The following is a 22,304-nucleotide window of genomic DNA, read 5'->3' as shown; positions in this document are numbered from 1 at the left end:
GGTGTGCTTGTCCCAGTACAACCTGTCAAACCTCAAGCCACCATTGAAGCACTTGAAACAGTGTCTTATGATCTTCTGTGGAGGTGGAGCAGTTAAATCAATGAGAGATTAGAAAGCAAAAACCTCTTCTGAACAAACAAAATCATTGCAAAAAATAAATAAATGTGAAAGTAATGCTGAGACATGAATGATTGTGTCTAATTAAAATGTATGTGCTACATTACCTAACCATGATTTTAATTGCTTTTGTACAATGTTAACACTACGCTTTTTGTGCACTTATCTGTGGAAAATGTTTGTGCTCATTAACTCTTTCTAAAGGGATTGTAGAATGTGTGATGAGTAAAACAAACTGACCTTTTCAGCAGAAGGCTATCATATTTTTTCCTATTTTCTGTTCTTCCCCTTTTTGCAACAAATAGTATCTAACTTGTAGATCAAATATGTTGCTTTCCTTGCTCCATTCTGTGACTAAATCTGGTGTTAACTAAACCCTAATCCCTTACAGTAATTGGAAATTCAACTTTTCATTACCATGTTGCCAGAAAAAACTTTTACTAATGTTCAGATATAGGGATTTTTCTGAAAATGAATATTAAGTGTAGGTGAAATGGTCAAAATAAACTTCAGATTTTGAAATGAAAGGAAATGTTTGAATTATTGTACTATTTTGGCTTTTTATTTGTACTTAGAGTCTTCATAGAAGTCATAGCCTGGAGATGTATAGTACATACTACTTGCCAATGAAATAAATTCCAATGTTTAAGGGTGGGATTTTCAAAGGAAGCTCAGTGATTTGGAGAACAAATCCCATGGAAACCAATGGGATTTGTGCACCTAAGCCATTGTGATACTTTTGAAAATCTTACCCTGACATTGCATGTTTGAGTTGTTAAGATCTGGCATAGCCATATACAGCATGATCCCGTGAGACATTTGGGCACTCTCAACTTTCACCACTTTGCATGATCAGGCCTGAGAGTAACATTTGATATGTGAATGAAATTTAAAATTATATATTTTTTCCATGTAATAGATGCAGCAACAAGAACTAGCACAGATGAGGCAAAGGGATGCCAACCTAACTGCATTGGCAGCTATTGGTCCACGGAAGAAACGGAAGCTTGATTCAGCTGGCTTACTTACCATAGGAGGAGAGGTAAAAAAACCAAAAATAAAAACTATTAAATTTATTGTGAAAATCAATGATTTTGGAAACACACTAGTAATTACTGTGGAATACTCCTGAGTACAAATCATAACTACAGATTCTGAGAGTTGGTATTCTTAGTGGATTATGTAATGTGGCAAAGATGATACAAAATATTGAATCAGAAAAAAATAGAGTCCAGATTCTTTGATTTACCACCCAAAATCCAGAGACGATAATGTGGAATAAATTTAGTCTAAAATGAGGTCTCCATTATCTTAAACTTTCAAGAATCATCTTTCAATATATAATTTTTCTTTGACAATAATTAAGAATTAAACCAGAAGGACTTAAGCCTCTATCTAAAAATGTTTTTAGAATGCTTTTAAAATTAATGGTTCAGGCTAGGCAACCAGTGACCTACACAGGAAAGGTGAAAAGAAAGAACAAGTCAGGGAGAAATATCATTAGCAAGTAGTTGGTGTTGCTTGAGGTGTGGGTTGCTTGTGTGTCGTGTTGGTAACGGTCAGTCTGTGTTACAACTGTGTTACAAAATGGCTGCCCCCTCACACTGTGAAAGCACAGTTCCATTTTTATAGTGTAGGCAGGACTGTATACTATACAGAACAGCTGTCTCACTGATCCAGGCTAAATCATTGAATGTTGCAGCGTATATGTTTTAACATGCTTCAAACCACTGGTGAAGCATTCAGACAGAGTATCTCCACAGAAGTGCATGAAAGAACAATTCTTCTTTGTGCTAAAGAGCATACATCCATTACAATGGGTACTTCAGCCTGGATGCAGGACCAGATTTGTTGGTAGGCATTCCCTCGTTGCCTATGATTTCCGTCAAGTTCCGGCTGCCAACTCCACCTGCACAGCAGCAGGCACGTTTAATTCCTACCACAGAGCTTCATGTCCTCTGACTCACATGTATTTTTAGTGTAAACCCACCCTAAACAATCTATCTGGTTTTGTGCATGATTGCCTCTCCTCTTCTCGTCTCTCCGATTCAATGAATTTAATACACTGTGTGAGTAACCACAACAATACAGGTGGAGAAACATCCATAAGAACCTTATCTGGATGAAGGATGGGATTATCCATCAATACCAGGTCTGTTTAAAAATGAAGCCTTCGGTTAAAGGATGGGTCTTTTATACCCTTGAGCCATGGAGAAGGGCAGTCAGGGAGCCCCCAGCTGTCACTGATGTTGAAAAATCATACGGTGGGGTAGAGGCTACTACTTCTTCTTCACTTGATCATTTGGAGCTGAAATAAGGGGAATTTTTCAGCCTGAATAATTACTGCACAACCCTCTTTGTCCTTGACTGGCCTGTTTCTGAGTGGTCAGCAAAGGAGCTTTTAGCCTCCAACCTTCTGTCGACTGATGAAGAACCTATGAGTTGTGTTTGTTGGAACATGTGCTAGACAGAATCTGAATTCACCAATGGAAAGGGTTAGTATTGGTCAGTTGCTTAATGGATACTGCCGAGAGTGTAGAAATCCACTGAAATAGGGAGCAGCCTTTGTGACCACATAATCACAAACTGTGGGCCTGCAGTCACAGAAGGTGTTAAATCCTGTACATAGTCCTTAATGAGTAATATTAAAGAGTATAACAGGGAAAGTGTAGAAGGAGCATCACGTGACGTTTTAGCCACAGGAATCCCATTGACTGTAATGAGTTGTTTGGCTGTTACCTCATTCAGTACTTGAAAATTTTACTTTCTAAAAGTTCAAAACAATGAGAAGCTGCAATCTACTATTGAAGTTAAGTATCATATTTAGAAAAGATCTGAATGTTCATTTACATACGTAATTCTTATTGATTGCAAAGTTAGCTATTTCTCCCTCTACATAGTGCAATTGTCAGTTACTATTTCAGTTTTGACTCTCTTTCCAGTATTTGTGTACATGGTTTTTTAAGGTACTTACATTGGAAGCATTTTTTGTGGATGTTGCATAACAGCAGGATTTCTTTAGGACTCTTTAGGGCAAAGATCTGATGCTTCTGGTAATGCAGAAAGTGCTCTTCATTTTACAGTAAGTTGTGATAATTGAACTAACTACAGACATTTAGAATTGCTTGGATTCATCTCTCTGCTTGGGCCAGAAAACACATTGGTAATTAATACTGGTTAAAATGATAATTCATATTTAGAATATGTATCATTGTGAAAAAGCAATTTCAGATACTGGGATAATTTCATCTTTGCTGAGATGAAAGGATTTTGATTACACAAACTGTGTAAAGAAATATTGCCACCTATCATGAAGAAATAGAACCATCGAAACATATTTTCCAATATACTAAGCAAATTCACTGTGATGTAATTTTAAAATAAGTTAAACTTATGATTCCTTGAAATGTTAGTTGTGTTTGTGTGAGAGAATAGGTAATAACGTAAGTTTTCTTTTTTCTTAAGCAATTGATTAAATACTCCGCTACACACTTCAGTTGATGTCAGTGGTGTAATTTTAAATAAGGCTATGAAATAGGAACAAAACTGTTGAACTGACCTGCTATCAAAGGTGTGTTTGATAATAAAACCAAGAGTTGGTGGGTAATTTGTGTTATATTTATAAAGAAAATATATTTCCTTTTAGTTCTGTCTGGGCTAACTCACAGTAGTTCTCTGTTGCTTTATCTTCTCATTCTCTATATGCTTCACTCACTTTGTGTTTAGTCCTTTCCTTGTCGTCTTTCCTTTATGTGATCCTGTAGAAATGCAACTTCCTCTGTAGCAGCTCATAGCCCAAACCAACATTCAGGCTGTTTATTACTATATTAATGTAGTTTAATTCAAGAGGAGAGGGAAGGGGAAAAGGGAATGTATGATGCCTTTCAGAGAATTGAACTTGATCATTTCAGTAGGTTCTTTTTATTTGTTCATCTGATGATTTCTAATGATGTTTTGAGAAATTAGATCCAAAATATTAACATTACTTTGATTGAAGGGCTTGGATTTTTGTGGCAGGGTTTTGAATTTTGGACCCTTCTATTGTTTTGTGAACCTCAAGTGTTTAAAAATCATGAGTCAGTGTTCCCAAAATCATAAGATTTTAATAATAATAATAGACTTTGGGCTGTTTTGCCTTTTTTCATTTGGAACCTGTATGGTTCATGTTTTCAAGCTTTTCTCTGGAACCATGAGGGTTAGAAACTTGATTTTCTTTATAAAGCAGAGATTCTAATGTAATTGCAGGAACTGGGACTTTAAGAAAAATACTAAATATCACTAAATTCCTGATGAATTTGCAAGAGTTGCTTCTAATAATTCAAAATCTGTCTGAGTAGCCTTATACAGGTAGCTAAATTTGTATATTCCATGGAGTGAAAGTGCACAAGTTAAGTGCAAATATTTGTCTAGATTAAGCAGTAATATTAATTAACACATTTTGGCTCTTCATCAAAAGAGACAGCTAGTGTCCCAAAATATGTAAGTATGAAATATATGTTTGAAATATCTGAGATTATCGTTTGTTTAAATATCAAGTGAAAGCAGCATGTGAAGGCCCCTCTCCTGGTACTTGCTGGCACAGATGTTTTTTGAATACTGATCTTTCAACAGCAGCTTCAGGGCTAGTTCAGTGAATCACCACTTATTGAAGACAATCATTTCAGAGATAAAGAAAAAGAACCTCTAACATAGTGGAAGAGCCACCATCTTAAAAATACATAGCAAGCTAACCCCAGACCTCCATCCTCTACCAGAAAAAAAAATTGCTGAACTGAATTGCAGAATGTTCAGTATCAAGTCCTGGATCAGTAGCAGGATTGAGGTCCAATACCTTGTTTCTCTTCAGGACTAGAAAGCATATCTTTATGTCATCCAGGGATAGAGATTCCCATATAGTCCTGGAAGGTCCCAAAATGACTGCACTTTAAAATGGTGACATTTGATATATAGAAAAGCTGATTTAGGTCAGTTTAAGTAGTATTCTAACTGCATATAAAAGACTCCTTATACTCCTTCCAGCCTTCTTCCCAGATGGTGACAATAGATGGGTAGTTACAGCTTGCCTTGAAGGTCACAAGACCTAGGCTATGGCAGATTGGTTGAAGAGATCAAGGACCCCTCCCAGAGAATGCCTTACCAGCAGCTCTCTCATTGTAATGGAGACTCCAGCTGAAGTGCCTCTATTGATCTCAGCTGCAGCAGTATGACATGAGGAATGCACTGATCTTTCCAGGGAACTAGATCCCAAACCAGTTAGACCTTTACAGGATTAAAGGCAATACAGTGAGTTCCACTTGGAAGCCAGGGTGAATTCCAGAGCACTTGGGGTAATGTGCTCTTGGCATGGAACCCTTCTTAATAAGCAAGGCACCACATTCTGCACCACCTTCAGCTTCTAAATGGTACCAAAGTGCAGCTCCACATAGAGTGCTCTACAGCACTCTAATGTTAAGGTGATAAACGGGCAGCAGGATGGGCTTGTAGTTAAGGCATTGGTCTGGGGCTCAGGAGATCCGTGTTCATTTACAAAATCTGTCACAGACTCCTGTGGGCCGTAGGTAAATTGCTTGATCCTCCCTATGCCTCAGTTCTCTATCTGTATAATAGGGCTAGTAATACTTCATTACCTCTCAGAGGTAATGCAAGGATAAATTCAGCCCAGGATCTAACCCACCCAAATTATGCACCCGTGTTACAAATGGAACGCTCAGTCCTTGTAGTAGGGATGCCAACATAAGCTCTTCTGGATGCCTCCCACCTTCCACCAGCTTTCACTGTCTTGTCCAGATTAAGTCATATCCAAGCCCCAGCTTCATTTAGATACTGGGTAATTTGGTCTTCTCTGACTGCGTCGGACATGATTAAGAAGTGAAGCTGTTTTTCATCAGTATACTGAATGCATTGCAGAACATGTCTCCTCACAGATTCCCCCAAAGGCTTTTCTACACTCTTTGAATAGGAAGAGTGACAAGATAGCCCCCTGTGGTATCTGGAGGGACAAACCTTGTCACAGAGGAGCAGTTGTCCACAACTACCCTTTGGATTTTCTCAAAAAAAGCCACTCAAGAACAGCACGATCCATCCCTACAAGATCTGCAGATAAGTCAATAGTATCTCAAGATCGGTGTTAAGGCTGCTGATAGATTTAAAAGAATTAGCACCGATACTCAGTCTTCCTCTTTTGTTAGGAGGAGGTCATATTTCATGCAACCCATACAATTTCTACTCTCTGCCGCATTAGGCTATACATTTTACTCTTTGGAAGGGAGTAATTTTGCAAGAGAGCAAGATCAAGTTCCCTTGTGTTTCCTGGTCTAATGAACAGTTTTTACCTTGTTCTTTATAGCCCCTTACCTTACTGCATCATTGATTTTTGTAAATAAATTTATTTTTAAAAGTATGGGCAAGAAGTGTTTAAAAATAATTGAGTCTAAGAATTCTTTACACTAGATAAACTTGAGTATTCTGAAGGCTGATATAATAAGATTATAACTTCTTCATTAATGTTTATGACCTGGTGCTGTAAACCCCATGGATTGAGAGAACTGAGCTGAGGGAGCCTTTATGCTCTATTGCATCACTGTCTACTTAGGCACTCTTCACTCCATGGATCACCAGTGGGAGCCACGATCGGCCAAACCTGCGGACGGGGCAGGTAAACAAACCGGCCCGGCCCGCCAGGGGCTTTCCCTACACAAGCGGCGTCCCAAGTTTGGGAAACACTAAATAAATTTTTTTTAAAATTGTGCAGTGTGGACAAAATCTACTGCAAATATCTGTTACAACACTGTCCAGATGTTCCTCTAACTAGTAAGTTCACATTTTTTGTCATTCCTATAATACATTTAAAAAATATATATATTAACAATAATAAAAAGGGCTCCCAGGCTGAATTCTTGTTTACCAGGTTTAAATCCAAACTGGATTTTAACCCCTGTAATAGATTTTTTTTAAAACCAATATCCTATTTTTACTGTATGAAACAAGATTCACAATCAGTATGTTGATGCATTTCCATAGATACTGTCTGCAATAAAAAGGCAATGGAAACATTAGACAGACTATTCTGTTTAACTGCAGCATTGTTAATGAATTAGGCTACACTGGGACTAAAATCATCTGGAATATTTTCCTATGCCCATTGCAAACTGGTTGAATTATTATGTATATCCCTCTGATATAGGCAGTGAGTCAAGAGGCAATAGAATAATTTTGCATGCATCTCTGTTGACAGCAAAAACAAAAAAAAAGAAGAGGAGGAGGAAGTAAGTCAGCCTGCTATACAAGAATATAGAGTGGCTCTGTGCCAGTGAAAGCATTCTTTTTTCACTGGCAGAACAGGTTTGCGTACTGTGTGTATCCCTTTGAGCTGTGTAACACAAAATACTCTGACAGAGGTTCAGGGATCTTAATAATTTCCCCTTATTGGCCAAGACAAATTTGGCTGCTGCTTCTCTTGGAGATGACAATGGTAGGTGTTCCCAGCTGACTGCAGAAAGGAGTTGACCTAACACCCAGAAGCATATCATTTGAGGATTTCTTTCTATGCTGCTCAAATCTTTTTCTCAAGGCATACTTTTAATACCGCTATATATGTAATAAAATATTTGGGTGTGTTTGGAAAAAGTGTTTATAGTCCTCCTCTGTGCCAGAAAGGATTGCACATTAACAGGGAAGAAGAGGTTTAGGCCTATATCCTCATGTCAAGGTCTCTCCTATAGATGCTTCTCCAGAAGAGGCAGTGTTAGGCCAGCACCATCAGGTGGATTTTGTTCCCCTTCTCCTGGCCATCTCTTTTGATGTTAAAATGGACCTAGTGGGCTGGACTCATCTACTTTTTCCTTCTAGCTAAAAAATGTATTTTCTGAGACTGGGATTTTGAAAGGTTCTTAAGGAAACTGGGAGTTTAAAATCCAGTTCGATTGGATGCCCTAATGCCCTTAGGCTCTTTTCACAATCTCAGCATGGGGATTATCTCCTTTACAAGGATTATTAACTCAATGCAAGACTCTCTTGGACTTTCCATTATCTAAAATATAATGAAGACATATTGGAATAATGAGCTCACCCTTAAAAATATTATCTACCTACCTGAGGTAACTGCAGTCTCCCAAGAAGCCTGCCTTGATGCTCCTAAAGTGGATCTTTTTATTGTGGCCTGTTCCAAATTCTTATCCATTTCATTACATTTGAATGTCATCTTATGATATTCTTTTGATGAAAAGGCAGAGGGGACCTTGACTAACAAATTGGAGATGGCAGCATCTCACTTAAGAGTTCCTGTCTTACCCATTGTATATTTCTGCAGTCATTCAGCGTCTGGATTGAAGAAATATACAGCTGGAATACAAGATCCCCTGAAGTGTTAAAAAGAATATCATCATATGTAACTGGGCCGCCCATGGCTTCAGTGGTACAACTCAGCATGTAGTAAATATGATCCTTCATTATAGGAAGCTTTGTTCTGGTCAAAAGAGCTCCCTGTTTAAGATCTTGGAAATCATAATACAGGAGCATATAAACTAAGACTGATGTCTTTCACTGTTTTCTTGATCCCCTGCCCACTTCTGCCAGGACCATGCCTTAATTTTCAGTGTCTTCCTCTCTTACAACTTGGGAGAGCACTTAGTGGATGCAGTTAAACATCTCTTCCAGATTCAGGCCCTGTCCCAATTTTCAAAGATGTTGTTCTGAGGTGGTCTGTTGTCATCAATTTGTGGTGCTGGCAGGGCTTTACCTTATTAGCCCTCAAGTGCTTAGTAAGTCTGAGCCATCCTTAGTCCAACAAGACTATCTTTGTACTGTCGTAGGATTTTGATCAAACCTTTATTTAACTCTGAAGTTTCTCTTGTCCATACTGGTTCCATACATTTTTAACCATTCTGTCAGTAAACACGTTGCCTTTTCAGAGCTTGGTTTCACAATATCTGCCAAGGATAAAGTTGAGGGTTGAAGTGCTCCAAGTGTTCTTTCATGTTGTAAGCAAATCTTTTTGGAGTAATTTTGTTTCTGTTGCTCAATGAGCACACTAATTTTAACAAAAGTTTTAAAGAAAGTGACATTTAAACTTTGTTAAAACAGTTTAATAGTTTAAATGAAAAATACAAATTTAGGTATAATGGTTCATAAGAGAGATAGTAAATCAAGAAAAGATTTTTTTAAATTCTTAATACAGCTCTGAAGGTGATTTCTTTGTGAAGCCACTTGTGAGTATCTATCTCCAAAGGAAAACAAAAATATCCTGCTGAATGGAGGTGCCAGAATTATTTACATATATATTTTAGATAAGAGAAAAATTAAAAGTGTAAGTCAATCAGAATATAATAGACCATTCCCATTATCAACTCCCTGCCCTTCCGGTCCCTGAGTGATGAGTTAGTGTCACCACACTGACCCACTTTGCTTCTGCAGCAGAGTCCCTGCCTCTCTTCCCCCTCCCTGGGCAAGCCAGACAACGCACTCCCCACCCTCCCCACACATTTAAGGTGTGGTGCAGACAGTATCAAGAATGAAAAGTAATAATAAAATGTTACATATGTGTCTAAGGAACTATATTATTTGGCTGTTTGCACAAGGGGGCAGAGTTAAGGTTGTACATAGTCTGCCTTTTACTTTGGCATTTTCTGATTGAATGCTTAACTTTGCAACGTTAATAGTTTTATTTTTTTAATGGAAGTTCCTATTTGGTGTTATCAGGATCTTCCCAGTCTACGTACATTGATATGTACAGTCCATATACATTTGTTAACCCTTTTCTTCTCTAGACACTAAAATATCTCACCAGCGATCATTTCCCCACTGTTTTAATCTGTCACAAATGTCTTGTCTTACCCCATTCGCAAAAAATGAAACATTTGGGCCTCAATCATCCAAAGACATGTATACACACTTAGCTTTATGCACTATGATTAGTCCCTTTGAAGTCAAGACTACTCATAGGGAATAAAATAGTCACATATGTTAAGTTTTTGCAGGACCAGGGTGTATGTATTCCTATACATTTTTTTTGCTTTTACTATTGTATGTGAAGGCAGTTTCTGCTTGTCTAAAAGCCAAAACTGATTTTATTTTAGCAAATACCTCATTTCTATTTTTTCTCAATGGTAAAAGCTGTTTCTGTTGGATAGATTGCATATTTTAGTAAAGTCTCATGTTATTTGTCAATGAGAACTCGGCAGCAGCATTATTATTTGATGAGTGTAGGTGTGGGCTGTCATTCAGATTGTGTTTCAAATTACTGTAAGCTATTTATTTTGCTTTAAAAATAATTTAAAAAATTGTAATTGTGATTTCTTTATATTGATGTCCTTTTGTTACATAGTCCCTTCTAGTAAGTGACTGGGAAAAATGGTTTTTTATTTTTGTTTTGCCTGGAGTCAAACAGGAATATGCTGGTTAAAAGGATTCTGTGGTAGAGTTGGACTGGGGAGGGCCTGAGGGAACTCGGGGAGCCATGTACCACCAGCAGCTTGTCTGTGCTAACTAATTATAGCTAGTGTATTGTTTACTTTAGTGGTATCCTCCTTATTTATTAGCTGCTTAACTACTGCCTGCCTTGGAGTTACAGGCTTGCAGCCAGTTGCTTCAGGGATGGTATAGTTGGAGGGGACGGGCATCCGCCATTACAGGAAATCACAACTCCCCGACCTTGTCATGTATCTTAAAATAGAGAAAAATATTGACAACAGAGGGGAATCGGAGGGTCAAAAAGTGAACTGGACAAGGAGAAAAAATTGGGAAAACTTCAAGGACCATTTCTCTGTCTATAAGGCCTGATAGATAAAAATAGACTTAAGAAGGTTTAGAGACGAGATTTACAATAAACACAAAGGGTAACATTTTCATAAGTGTCTCAGTGATTTGGGAGTGTCTTGTATCCAAAAGAAACTAAGGTCTGGTCTACACAGAAGGGTACTAGTTTCAGTATAGGTGTGATTTTATACTGCTTTAGTTAAACTGGTGCAACTATGTGTGGACATTCTTATATAAGTTTCAGCCTGGTTTATATCTGTTTATTTAGCTTAGCACAAGCTAAACTGATATAAGAGAGTCCACACACACAAAGGTGCACCAGTTTAGCTCAATGATTTGAGTTAAATCAGTGCAATCTCTGTGTATAGACAGGCGCTAAGTCACTTTGGAGCCCAAGTAACTGAGACTTAGCCTCCTATGGCTATGACTACACTGCATCTGGGAGGGAGTCTTCCAGCCCAGGCTGACAGACGTGCTAGCGGTGCTCGTGCTAGCATACTAAAAATAGCTGTGTAGATGTTGTGGCTTGGGGTGGAGCTCAGGATCTCAAGCCTAGGATGGGCTATTTTAGTGGTGCTGCTGGGGAGAGGAGAATGTATGACTTCTAATAGAACCATGATATTTTCCTACAACTGTATTTGAGAAAGTGGAAGACATCACAAACATTATCCATAGCGCATGGAAACGGTAGCTGTTCATGCCAAAATCAGCAGATAAGACGTATTTCCCCTGCTTTGCTGAACATATCAATCTCTTGCAGAGCCAGGACAATAACAGTGAGACGCTGTATGAAGCTGCACTTCTCTACAGTGGGCCCTTTACTGAACAGTTTAAAGGAAGCTCAGTTAGCAGAACCAGCCGAGTGCAGGACCCATAAAAAGGCAAAGTTCCAGTCTCCAAAGAAGGAGGTAGAAAGTAAAGGGAACATAACAGGTTAAACAGCTTCAGCCAAAGATGTGAGTACCCCTAGGCAGACCAACATCTCTAATCATTGGTAGTGGTACTAGCTCTGAGGGGAGGGAAACTCAGGCTGGTGCTCTCATGTAACATTAAAAAGGACAAGCATTCTGTCAGGGGGAAAAGGCATTGGCGTGGGATTTCTTCTCTTGATCAAAAAGACAGCAGCACTGCAGTCTTGCTTTCCGGATAGAATAGGTGTTAGCAGAGGGGATTTTTTTTCTTAGGCTTTATCACTAATCTCTGATGCTTCTTCCCAAGCTATAAAAGAAGTCACCTAGCTTTCTGTCTCCTTAAGAGATTTGGGCTCGTCTCAATTTTAATCTTCTTTGTTACTTTTTTTCCTATTGCAGTTAGAGATTTTTAAGGAATGCTTTTACAAAGCAGTATGCACATGCAGCTCTGATGGACATAAAAAATACGTCAAATGTCTGGCTCTCCAAAAGTCAACACTAATTCTGGGTTCTTTGCTAACAATTCTTCATAAATACCAGCAAATGCAGGTTCCAAAGACTGCTTTTGCCTCCCTTGATTGAGGTAAGAAGCTCTTTCTCTCAACTTTTTCTTCTTGGGAAAAGTTGACAGCCATTAGTCCTTACTTTTTGGTAGAGCTCTTGCTAAGAAAAAATTCTCTTCAGTTCTTAAAAAGAAGAACAGGAGGACTTGTGGCACCTTAGAGACTAACAAATTTATTAGAGCATAAGCTTTCGTGGCTTATGCTCTAATAAATTTGTTAGTCTCTAAGGTGCCACAAGTCCTCCTGTTCTTCTTTTTGCGGATACAGACTAACACGGCTGCTACTCTGAAACTCTTCAGTTCTTATTAGCCCCAGTTATAACCACAACTTTCAGAGCTCACTTTTATGTTCTTGTTAAATTCAGCTTTTACCTTACTTTAATAACAGAAGGAACATCTATATAAGAATTGTAAGTACTGTTCTTAGTATTTTTGTGAGCTGTGCAGATAATTCCGAGGATGTAAGAAGAGAGGGGGCTTTTTTACATTCTTCTAATTTCACAAGATATCTTCACTGGTTCACAGCCAGCACTGGAAGAATTCTAAAAGAACACAAGTTTAAAATAAGGGGGAAAATGTCTTTTTAGAAGAAAATACAAAGAAAAATGTCATCCTTGGCTAATCCCTATCTTCCTTCACCACTCCATCATTGTACAAAGATATGGCATTCTGCACATTTCCATCCCACCTGGTAGCTGAAGTTTTACATCCAAACAGAAATGCCCTATGCCTCTCTGCAAACCTGAAGGTATCTCCTACCACTTGTTTGATAACAACTTCTTAATTTCTTCAGCAGTATACTCTGACTCAGGGAGTATGATTTCTGAAACTAAAATATTGAAAGAATCCAAAAGGTGACTATCTAAGTGCATTCCCTTATCTGCTTTAAGAATTGCTTTCTATCTAAATCTTGAATAAGTTATTGAAGATTTTAATCAAGAAATCTAGTTGATATTACTAAATGCAAAATCAACAGCTGATTTTACTTTTAACTGCGCATGTTCATTGGCTGCTCCTGCTTATAGACAGGAAGAATTACAAAGTGTGGTCTTTGATTCCATGCTAGATCAGCAGACTTCCTCAGCCCTCACCCATTTGTCCATGGCTGAATCGTTGTGAAAACAATCATAAATTATGTTAGTGAATTCTTCAAGTTTCACCTGAGATTAAAAAATCCTTTACTTATGGTCTCATGGGAGATAATCACAGAAGCCTCTAGAGTATAATTTTAAAGTAGTGATTCTAAAGCAACTTCCATTTTTATAGAATATTTCCTCTAGCTCTGCATGGTCAAATAATATAAAGCATCTACTCTTTAAGCTAAGAAATCTCAGGCATCTGGTCAATTTGCAGCAAAAAGTTACTAATTATGAAGCATATATAATATATATTCCCCCCTCCCCCTTGGGAAAACGTAAGAACCTTAAAAATTTTATTACTGATTCAATAGACATCTTCTTGATAATGTAGTGGAAAGACTCTAAACTTCCAAATATCAGCTTTGAATATCCAAAGGTTTTATGGCTCATAAGCTGGTATTCTTCACCATATTTACTTTAGCTAGTGTACTCCAGTTAATTGTTCAAAATTTGTGATCTACTGGTGAGTTTGGAGTGAAATTGGGGATTTTCATATAATCGCTATAGCAAGAGGCATCCATACAACTTTTAAAAGGGCTTGTGCTATCTTCTTTTATTAAACTACCGTAATTCATCCAAGTGATAATCAAAATGTTTTTTCATACCCAATGGTCAAAGTCAGTGGTTCCCAAGGTGGGGTTCCCGGACCCAAGGGATCCGCTGTGGATTATGCAGGGGTCCGTCCCTTGAGCCAGCACTGGAATGGTTTTGCTACATGGAGGATGCCATTTTGTTCTCAAAATGGTGTCCTCCACACAACATGACGTTGCACAGACAGTGCAAGAGATCATGCTAGCAGGAGTATTCCAAAGTACCGGAGATGAAAAGGGTCCGGGTCATCTAGTCAGATGCCCAAGGAGTCCTGGGGGGAAAAAAAGTTTGGGAGCCACCTTGTTTCTCATCTTCATGTTGCTTAATTACTACATATTGTTGTGGCAAATGTATTAAATTGTGCGGAGGAAGCAGTTGGGTGAAAAGGAAAGCAAAAATTCTCATTGTGGAAATGTTACTCAAAATGTAGGTTCTGCAGAATAGTTTTTTTGCTCCTCTTAACTAAATAATGACTTCACCCCTAATCCTTTCCACATAGGAGGAGTCTATAAACAAGAACCCACTATAGGTTACTAATCAAATTTTTACTTAGTTTAACTGTATATTTAGAGACATTGCTGTTCAATTTAAAAGCAGGGTATATATTTAATGGAGTCCACTTCAGTTGGAGGCATATTACAAATCAGATGCAGGACAATGTGGGCAAAGGAAAGTTTTCCCAAATAACTTGGGCTATCACATACAACAGACAGGAAATCATAATTTAAAACTTTCAGAACTGTTTAATACCTCATTGCACCTGATATCTTTGTCTGCCTGCTTTGGGAACCGATCAAAATGTCTTGATTTTTGTTCTGCACATTGTGGTATCACTTTATCCAGAAAAACACACTAACAGCATCTTCCACCTTTACTTTCTCCCTCTCAAGGCAAAGCTACCTGAATTCTGTGTGGTTAGAATGAACATCAAGTAAAATAGACAAATCAAGCTGTATCAGATTAATCCTCCTTAAGCAGCTTATCCTCCAGTTGCATAAATGACTACATATCATGGAGAACTTGTTCAGAATTGACACCAAACTAGAGAGAGAGTGTGTGTGTGTGTGTGTGTGTGTGTGTGTGTGTGTGTGTGTGTGTGTGTGTGTAAATAAATGGTTTTACCTACCTACTTTGAAGTCTACCCTTCAGTTGAATTCGTCTTCTAAATCTTGATAATGGAACACTTCTGGCTGACTGTACCATATCATCATGACAATAGATATCCGAGAAGCATGTCATGTTAACAGAACACTACAACAGTCACGCTTTGTCTTGACAGGGGAATTGCAGCATATATAGAGTAATTCATGTTGACATTAAGAACTTGCAGATGGACAAATTAAATAGTGAAATCATTAAAGAAATTTATCTAACTAGTTGAGTGGTCTTAGCAAATTGGTTGAGCCAGTTACTAAATCCAAAAGGTTTTGAAGGAGATTTCTTCACCACCACAAATTCCAGATTATATATTTATTTGTGGCTGGGCTAAAAACATATGCATTCCAAAGATTTGCTAAAAACAAAAGATCTCCTTGCTCAAATATTTTGATAAAATCCTTAATTTTAAAATTTTAGACAAATTCTGAGATCTTTTTTACCCACTTGAACCTTGAGAAATAAGTGTGAAAAGGAGTCTAGAGACTAGCTGAGAATAAAGCATTGTAAACTTATTTAAATAAGTTATTTCACTCTATTTAAAAAGATATGTCTGTAATTTGTGAGCCATTTTCATCTTAAATTTGTATTAAATATTTTAAAGACTACTTACACAATTCCATGTGTATCCTTCATTTAGACTGTTTTCCTTTGTGCAAATCAGATTTTTGTCCAGATAAAACAAAGATGAGACTTTAAATAGGAAAATAAACACATCTTAAGAGATACTATTTATAAAAGAATCTCTTCTCTAATATCTTTGATAGTTCACAATTTTTATTCCCAGAAATTTCTTTTATCGAACTGATACATTTTTTTTTGCTTTAATGTGTTTACAAACTGTCTAAAATGCTGAGTTCTTAGGATGAATATAGTCTCCATGGTTAGTCCACTTGGTGAGAAAATAGTATCTTATTTCTTTTTCTGCAAGACATGTATAAGTCCATAACCATAAATGCACACAGGTAAACCATTCTAAGAATATCAAAGGGGGCCTATTTTGCCATCCCTGTCTGTTTTCAAGTAGAGTCACCTTTGCATATGTGTGACTATCTTTCCTCCCTCCATAGGGCTTCGCTTCCTGACCTTTTCCTGATAGATGGGTAGTGCCAATATGAGTTTTAAAATAGGCAGGAGCCACTGATGTCCTGAAACTGTACTGTTTTTCTCAGACTTTAATCCTTTCTCCATATTATCTTCTTCTCAGATTTTCAGTGTCCCAGGCAGGGCTGGCTCTGGCTTTCTGGCTGCCCCAAGCAAAAAAAAAAAACCCCGCTGCGGCCAGAACAGCAAAGCGGAAAAAAAAAAAAACCTGCGGCGCGGCTGGAGCCAGGGTGCAGGGGTACTCCCTGCCCTGCAGATGTGCCCCGGCTAGCGAGGGGCGGGGGAGGGAGCGGGGGGAGAGAGAGAAGGGGGCGGCCGTGCCCCCTGCCGGGAGGGCTCCACACCACTCTGGTCGGCTGGGAGGGAAGGACACGGGCTGCCCTGCTGGGCTTGCTGCAGGGCGCTCCTGTCCTCCACGCCGCTGCCCCCTACGGGGCGGCCAGAGCGGAACAACAACAACAACAAAAGCGGCCGTGCCACCCTAGGACTGGGCGGAATGCCGCCTCCTACAAGCTGCCGCCCCAAGCACCAGCTTGCTCGGCTGGTGCCTGGAGCCGGCCCTGGTCCAGGTATTCAGGAGCTGTATTGCATAAACAACCATGTTTTAAGGGTCAGAGATACCACTCCCTCCAGGGCCTGTCACTCCAATTCTGATGTCAGCCAAAGGTGGTAGCTAAAGAGCATAATGAGTGGCTCCCTTTCACCCAGTCATTTTGCATATTCCCAGCCTGAGGTGAATGGTAAAAGGGCTCAGACTCAGATCCCTATTTGGCTGGGCTATAAGCAAACTTAAAGAATAACTTTTACATGTGTTTGTCAGAAAATATAAAGGTTGCATATTTAAGTTATTTTTTAAAGCCCAAAGTGAACTTGAGTATGAGTACCTTCCAAAATAACTCCAGAACAACAACATTCATATTGCTTTAGTTTCTGATTCGAATCGGTGACATGCTTTTACTGCTCTTGGGTCTCCCTTGTGGCAGTGTGTTGTACTGTGGCCAAGCCCTTGGGCCATCTCAAAACTGTTTATTTTAAAACTACAGTATTATTACCGAAGGCTTTCTTACACAAAAAGTCTGTGAGCAAGGGACCAAGCTGTTCTATAACCCTTATTTAACTCATATTCTTATTCTGGACTGCCCCTTAATATGGATGTAACTACTCTAGGCTCACATATGGAAGATGGCCCATACTGATGAAGTACTGAAGAGTGAATTGACTGCATGCCAATAAGGGGTAAAATTCTGGAAGGCTGGCTAAATACAAACGTGCCGCTAATTTCCTTCAGAGGTAAACAAACAGATATTTCTGTTAATGTTTGTCAGGATTTTGCTAACAGACATTTGCAGACTCTAGCTCAGGATAATAATACATTTTATTTACATATGGTGCCTATTTGTCATGGAACCCTGTTGCACTTTGATAAATAGATGACAGTAAGTATTTAAAAGGACTGAAAACTTTAGCAAATAGAAAAATCTTGGCCATGACAGGCCAGTTCCCTGGTACTTTTAAAGTTGGAAGGCCAAGCGTTCTGGAAGCACAGGCCTGCAGTGTCAAAAATATACACTAGTTAGCACCCACATTGAACCAAAAGCCTTATTCTCTCCCATTAAGAGGGCACAGTCCTAAATAGGGTGACAAAAGCTCATTATGAAAATTGGAACTATCCCCCTTTAGGTTTTTAAACTTTAAAATTAAAGCCCCAATCATATTCCACAAACACACAAATTGGCAACCATTGTAGAAAGTGAAATAGAAGGTAGACCGAACTCCCTCTTCCCACCCCTCATGATTGTGCTGTTTCCTTCTGTACTAGCTGAAGGCAGCGGATCTGCTGCATGGGCTCCCCGTTGTGGAACCTGGTGCCATATTACAATATGGAGGTCATCACAGCGGCATTTGATTACCAGGTCAGAATACGAATGGGAAGGCTGGCAGGCTGGCAACATTTTTAGTTACTTTTCTGTCCAAATACAGTTGGCACCTGATCATATAGTCAGCTATGTGTCCAGGTCCACACCACCAGGGTCATGATTTGTTCATTCATGATTCATTATCAGAGGCCTGAGGGAGTACAACTTCCCTTGCACCTGACCAAACCTAACCAATCAGCATATTTATATATCTTCCTAGGATTCAATCTCAATAAATTTCTAGTCAGACCTTCATGGATCTCAATGACACAGATCTATAGGTATAGCAAATTCATTAAAGGCCCTACTGCAGCAGAGCACTTAGAGCATGTGCCCAACTTTAAGCACATGAAACCTAAGCCTGGAGAGAGAGAGAGAAAGAGAGAGAGAGACACACACACTTTGGGAATTATCTGCATAACAAAGTGATATCCCAAACTATATATTTGTAAAATGTTTCCCCAAAGCGTGTCTTTTGGTATATATACTAACTGCATCAGAGCCAGTGCTAACCCAGGGAGAACACCACTTACAGTGTAGTCCAAGGTGATGAGAATTCTTCTATTGTCATAGTGGCTCTGCTTCTATGGGTGATCTTATCTTCTGTGCTTATCTCTTTGCCTTTGTTATTCATATCCAATGCTTGTGTGAAGATAAGCTCTTATGCAGAACAAATATTTGCAAAAATTCCTTATCCCTTTATTTCTATTTAAAGGAATGTTGACTACTAATTTTTGACATTGGTACAATCAACTGAAAAACCCGTTGACTGGTTTTCCACATTCAGCTTGATTATGCGTCCTGTATTTTAGACTCCTTTATCGGATTCTTATCTTGTACCATGATGCTATTGGTTGCATTTGCCTTTGCATGTTAACAAGCGTAAGAGTGAGTGAGTGACAGTATGACATTGCCGCTAGAGGAGATATTTTCTGCACAAAGACATGGCATTTCTGTAACTCAGATACCCCTACTCAAAAACTCATATTTGATGAGCAGAGTTGAGGACCACCTTGTAAAATGCTGCCATACCAGAGTAATATGTGCGTATGATAGACATGAGAAATTATGCACATTATGGGTATTGAGTTATTTCTGGTGATGCACACTTTTCAGAAGAAAGGAATATTTCAATGATACATGAATTCAAAAATTGAAGGAAATCATTTCCACAGACAAGAAAGATTAAATTTTAGCTATAATCGGTTAGGATTAGGCTTCTACGTGGATGAGGAAAGAGATTTTATTCTAGAAGTCTCCAGCTCATTTGGCTCCCACGAGAGGCCTATGCTAAATTGGGGAAATGTAATTCTGAGATTCAGCCAGATTGTGCCGAGTAGACTGGAGAGAGTAAGAAACAGTAGTCAGTACTTTCTGTCAGCTTTCTTGTAACATTTCTGTTAACTAGAACTGCAAGGTATTGGATCTTAGACTCCTGCTTTAGTTGTCTAATCAGCTTCAGTTTAGCTGACTTATGCAATAGATAATTGAGAAGTAATCACTAAGAGTTTGCTAATCAAGTGGAGGATGTATGAATATTGGGGTTGATTTCTGATGTACTGCTGCACAGGTACTGTAGAAGGTTACCTCTTCTGATTAAAGTTTTTTTTTCCTTTTGTAAAAAAAAGCAGCATAATTAATCAGGCTGTAATGAATTCAGGTACTGCCATTTGTCACCTCAACAGGGAAGTTATCAGAGCAGGTTGAAATCCAAATTGGAAATATGGTTACTATTACTACTGATTATTTTTAAAATATTTTAACGTGTAATGTAATAATAGATTCCTTTTGTTAATGCTTGGGAAGGTAGATGTCATATTATCTGGCTTTAAATATATCTTCAGGAATGATTGTCAGACAATTAACCTAAAATTATGTAAAGCTTAAAATTGTAAAATATCTCGTAAAGTGGAACAATATTTAGGAGATTTTTTCCTATAAATGAATGTGCCAGTTTTGCCTGGAAATATTGCATAGCCACATGTGGAGTCTCTACAGTTTGAAATGGAAAAATCAACTCAAATTTATCTTTACAATGAAAAATCTCAGATATATAGTGTGGAGGTTTTATAAAATGACCAAAATTTTACAGTGTTACACCTAATGTGATACTAGTTGTGTTAACTGTTATAATCTATAACATTGGGGGGGAGGGGGAAAGGGGTTAACTGCTTTGGGAAGAGAACTCATGAGCCAAGCAGGGTCAGGCCTGGCTGTTCAGTACTTCAGTGGGAGACCTCCAGAGCAAACCAATGTTCTGCAAGAAGTAATTTAACTCTTAGCCACTTCCTTGTTACTGAGGTGGTTTTGTATGACTTTTTATTGAGATGTGAGATTGAACTACTAAGAGACACCACAGAGAGCTGAATTTGCATTTGTTGAATTATCTTGGTAACAGTACTTTTCTTTCTCTGTTAATACATTTTCATCCATAATCATTCTCTCTGCACACGCAGTACAGAAGAAACAGAACAGTTATCTTTTTCATGTAACTCTTTAACAATTAACAACTTACCCAACACTATCCCAGCAATAGTTAGGAGACCAAGGGTTAGTCTACACTACCGCTTAAGTCGATGTAACTTATGTCACTTGGAAGTGTGAAAAAGCCACCCCCCAAGCAATGCAAGTTACATCAACTTAAAGCGGTGTCCACACCGTGCTATGTCTGCAGGGAGACACTCTTCTGCTCACATAGTTTCCACCTCTCGTTGAGCTGGAGTAATTATACCGACTGGAGCGCGCACTCCCATTGGCATATCGCGTCTGTGACGTTGTGCAGACTATATGGTTTTATAAAAACATGGTAATAAGTGAATATAACGTAACTGGGATATGCTTCATGCAAAAGGTCTCTTGTAAGATATCATTACAAAGCTTATAATCTACTGAGTGTGATCATCCGATTTGTATAAATGTACCACTCTTGTATCTAAAACTAGAAATATAAAATATAACTCTGAGGGCCTATTGTAATTATGTAAAGTGTGGGCCATTAATGATGGTTTGGAATCTTGATGACTCCCATGGTCTGCAGATGGCTGGGTTTAGCTGTGAGTCTTCCTGTATGTGTGTGTGCTGGCAAGTGGGCAATGAAGTCTTGCAGTGACATGTGATCATGTCACCTGAACTGGAATCCATCTTTAACCTGGTGCTTTTCCAGTGACGGGGGGGGGTGGAAACCCAGAGGGACAAAGGGTTTCCGCCTTATGCAAAAGATATATAAAGGGGTGGAAGAGAACAGAGAGAGGAGAGGAGCCATCATGAAGAATCCCCTAGCTATCACCTGAGCTGCAACAAGAGCTGTACCAGGGGAAAGAATTGTGCCCAGGCCTGGAAGGTGTCCAGTCTGAGAAAAACTTACTGAAGCATCTCTGAGGGTGAGATTATCTGTATTTAGTTTGATTAGACATAGATTTGCACATTTTATTTTATTTTACTTGGTGATTTACTTTGTTCTGTCTGTTACTACTTGGAACCACTTAAATCCTATTTTCTGTATTTAATAAAATCACTTTTTATTTAGTAATTTACTCAGAGTATGTATTAATATCTGGGGGAGCAAACAACTGTGCATATCTCTCTATCAGTGTTATAAAGGGCGAACAATTTATGAGTTTACTCTGCATAAGATTTATAAAGGGTAAAACGGATTTATTTGGTTTTAGACCCCATTGGGAGTTGGGCATCTGAGTGCTAAAGACAAGCACACTTCTGGGAGCTGTTTTCAGGTAAACTTGCAGCTTTGGGGCAAGTGTTTCAGACCCTGGGTCTGTGTTGGAGCCAGATGGGAGTGTCTGGCTCAGCAAGACAGGGTGCTGGAGTCCTGAGCTGGCAGGGAAAACAGGAGCAGAGGTAGTCTTTTGCACATCGGGTGGCAGCTCCCAAGGGGGTTTCTGTGATCCAACCCATCACTGCGTCTTCACCAGACATGCTACAGTGGCGCAGCTGCATCAGTGCCACTGTGCTGATGTACTGCAGTAGTCTAGACTAGCCCTCAATCTCTGTTTAAAAAAAAAAAAGCTGGTAAATTGAGATAAATAGGATCACAGGAACA

General features: G+C 38.8%; 1 protein-coding gene across 4 annotated transcripts in view; it reads left to right on the top strand.

Annotated features, from left to right (window-relative positions):
* Positions 1 to 22,304, top strand: part of LOC101930808 (transcription initiation factor TFIID subunit 4-like) — a 210,062-nt gene that overhangs the window by 150,320 nt on the left and 37,438 nt on the right. For all 4 annotated transcript variants that reach the window (XM_065567197.1, XM_065567195.1, XM_005289924.4 and 1 more), the window contains one exon: positions 1,037 to 1,159. In XM_065567197.1, the coding sequence (XP_065423269.1) occupies positions 1,037 to 1,159 (123 nt within the window). The remainder of the gene's footprint in view (positions 1 to 1,036; positions 1,160 to 22,304) is intronic.

Source organism: Chrysemys picta, chromosome 14, assembly GCF_011386835.1.
Source record: "Chrysemys picta bellii isolate R12L10 chromosome 14, ASM1138683v2, whole genome shotgun sequence".
Classification (NCBI taxonomy): Eukaryota; Metazoa; Chordata; order Testudines; family Emydidae; genus Chrysemys; species Chrysemys picta.
Note: the sequence above shows the minus strand (reverse complement) of the source record. Positions and strands in the feature narration are given on the sequence as shown.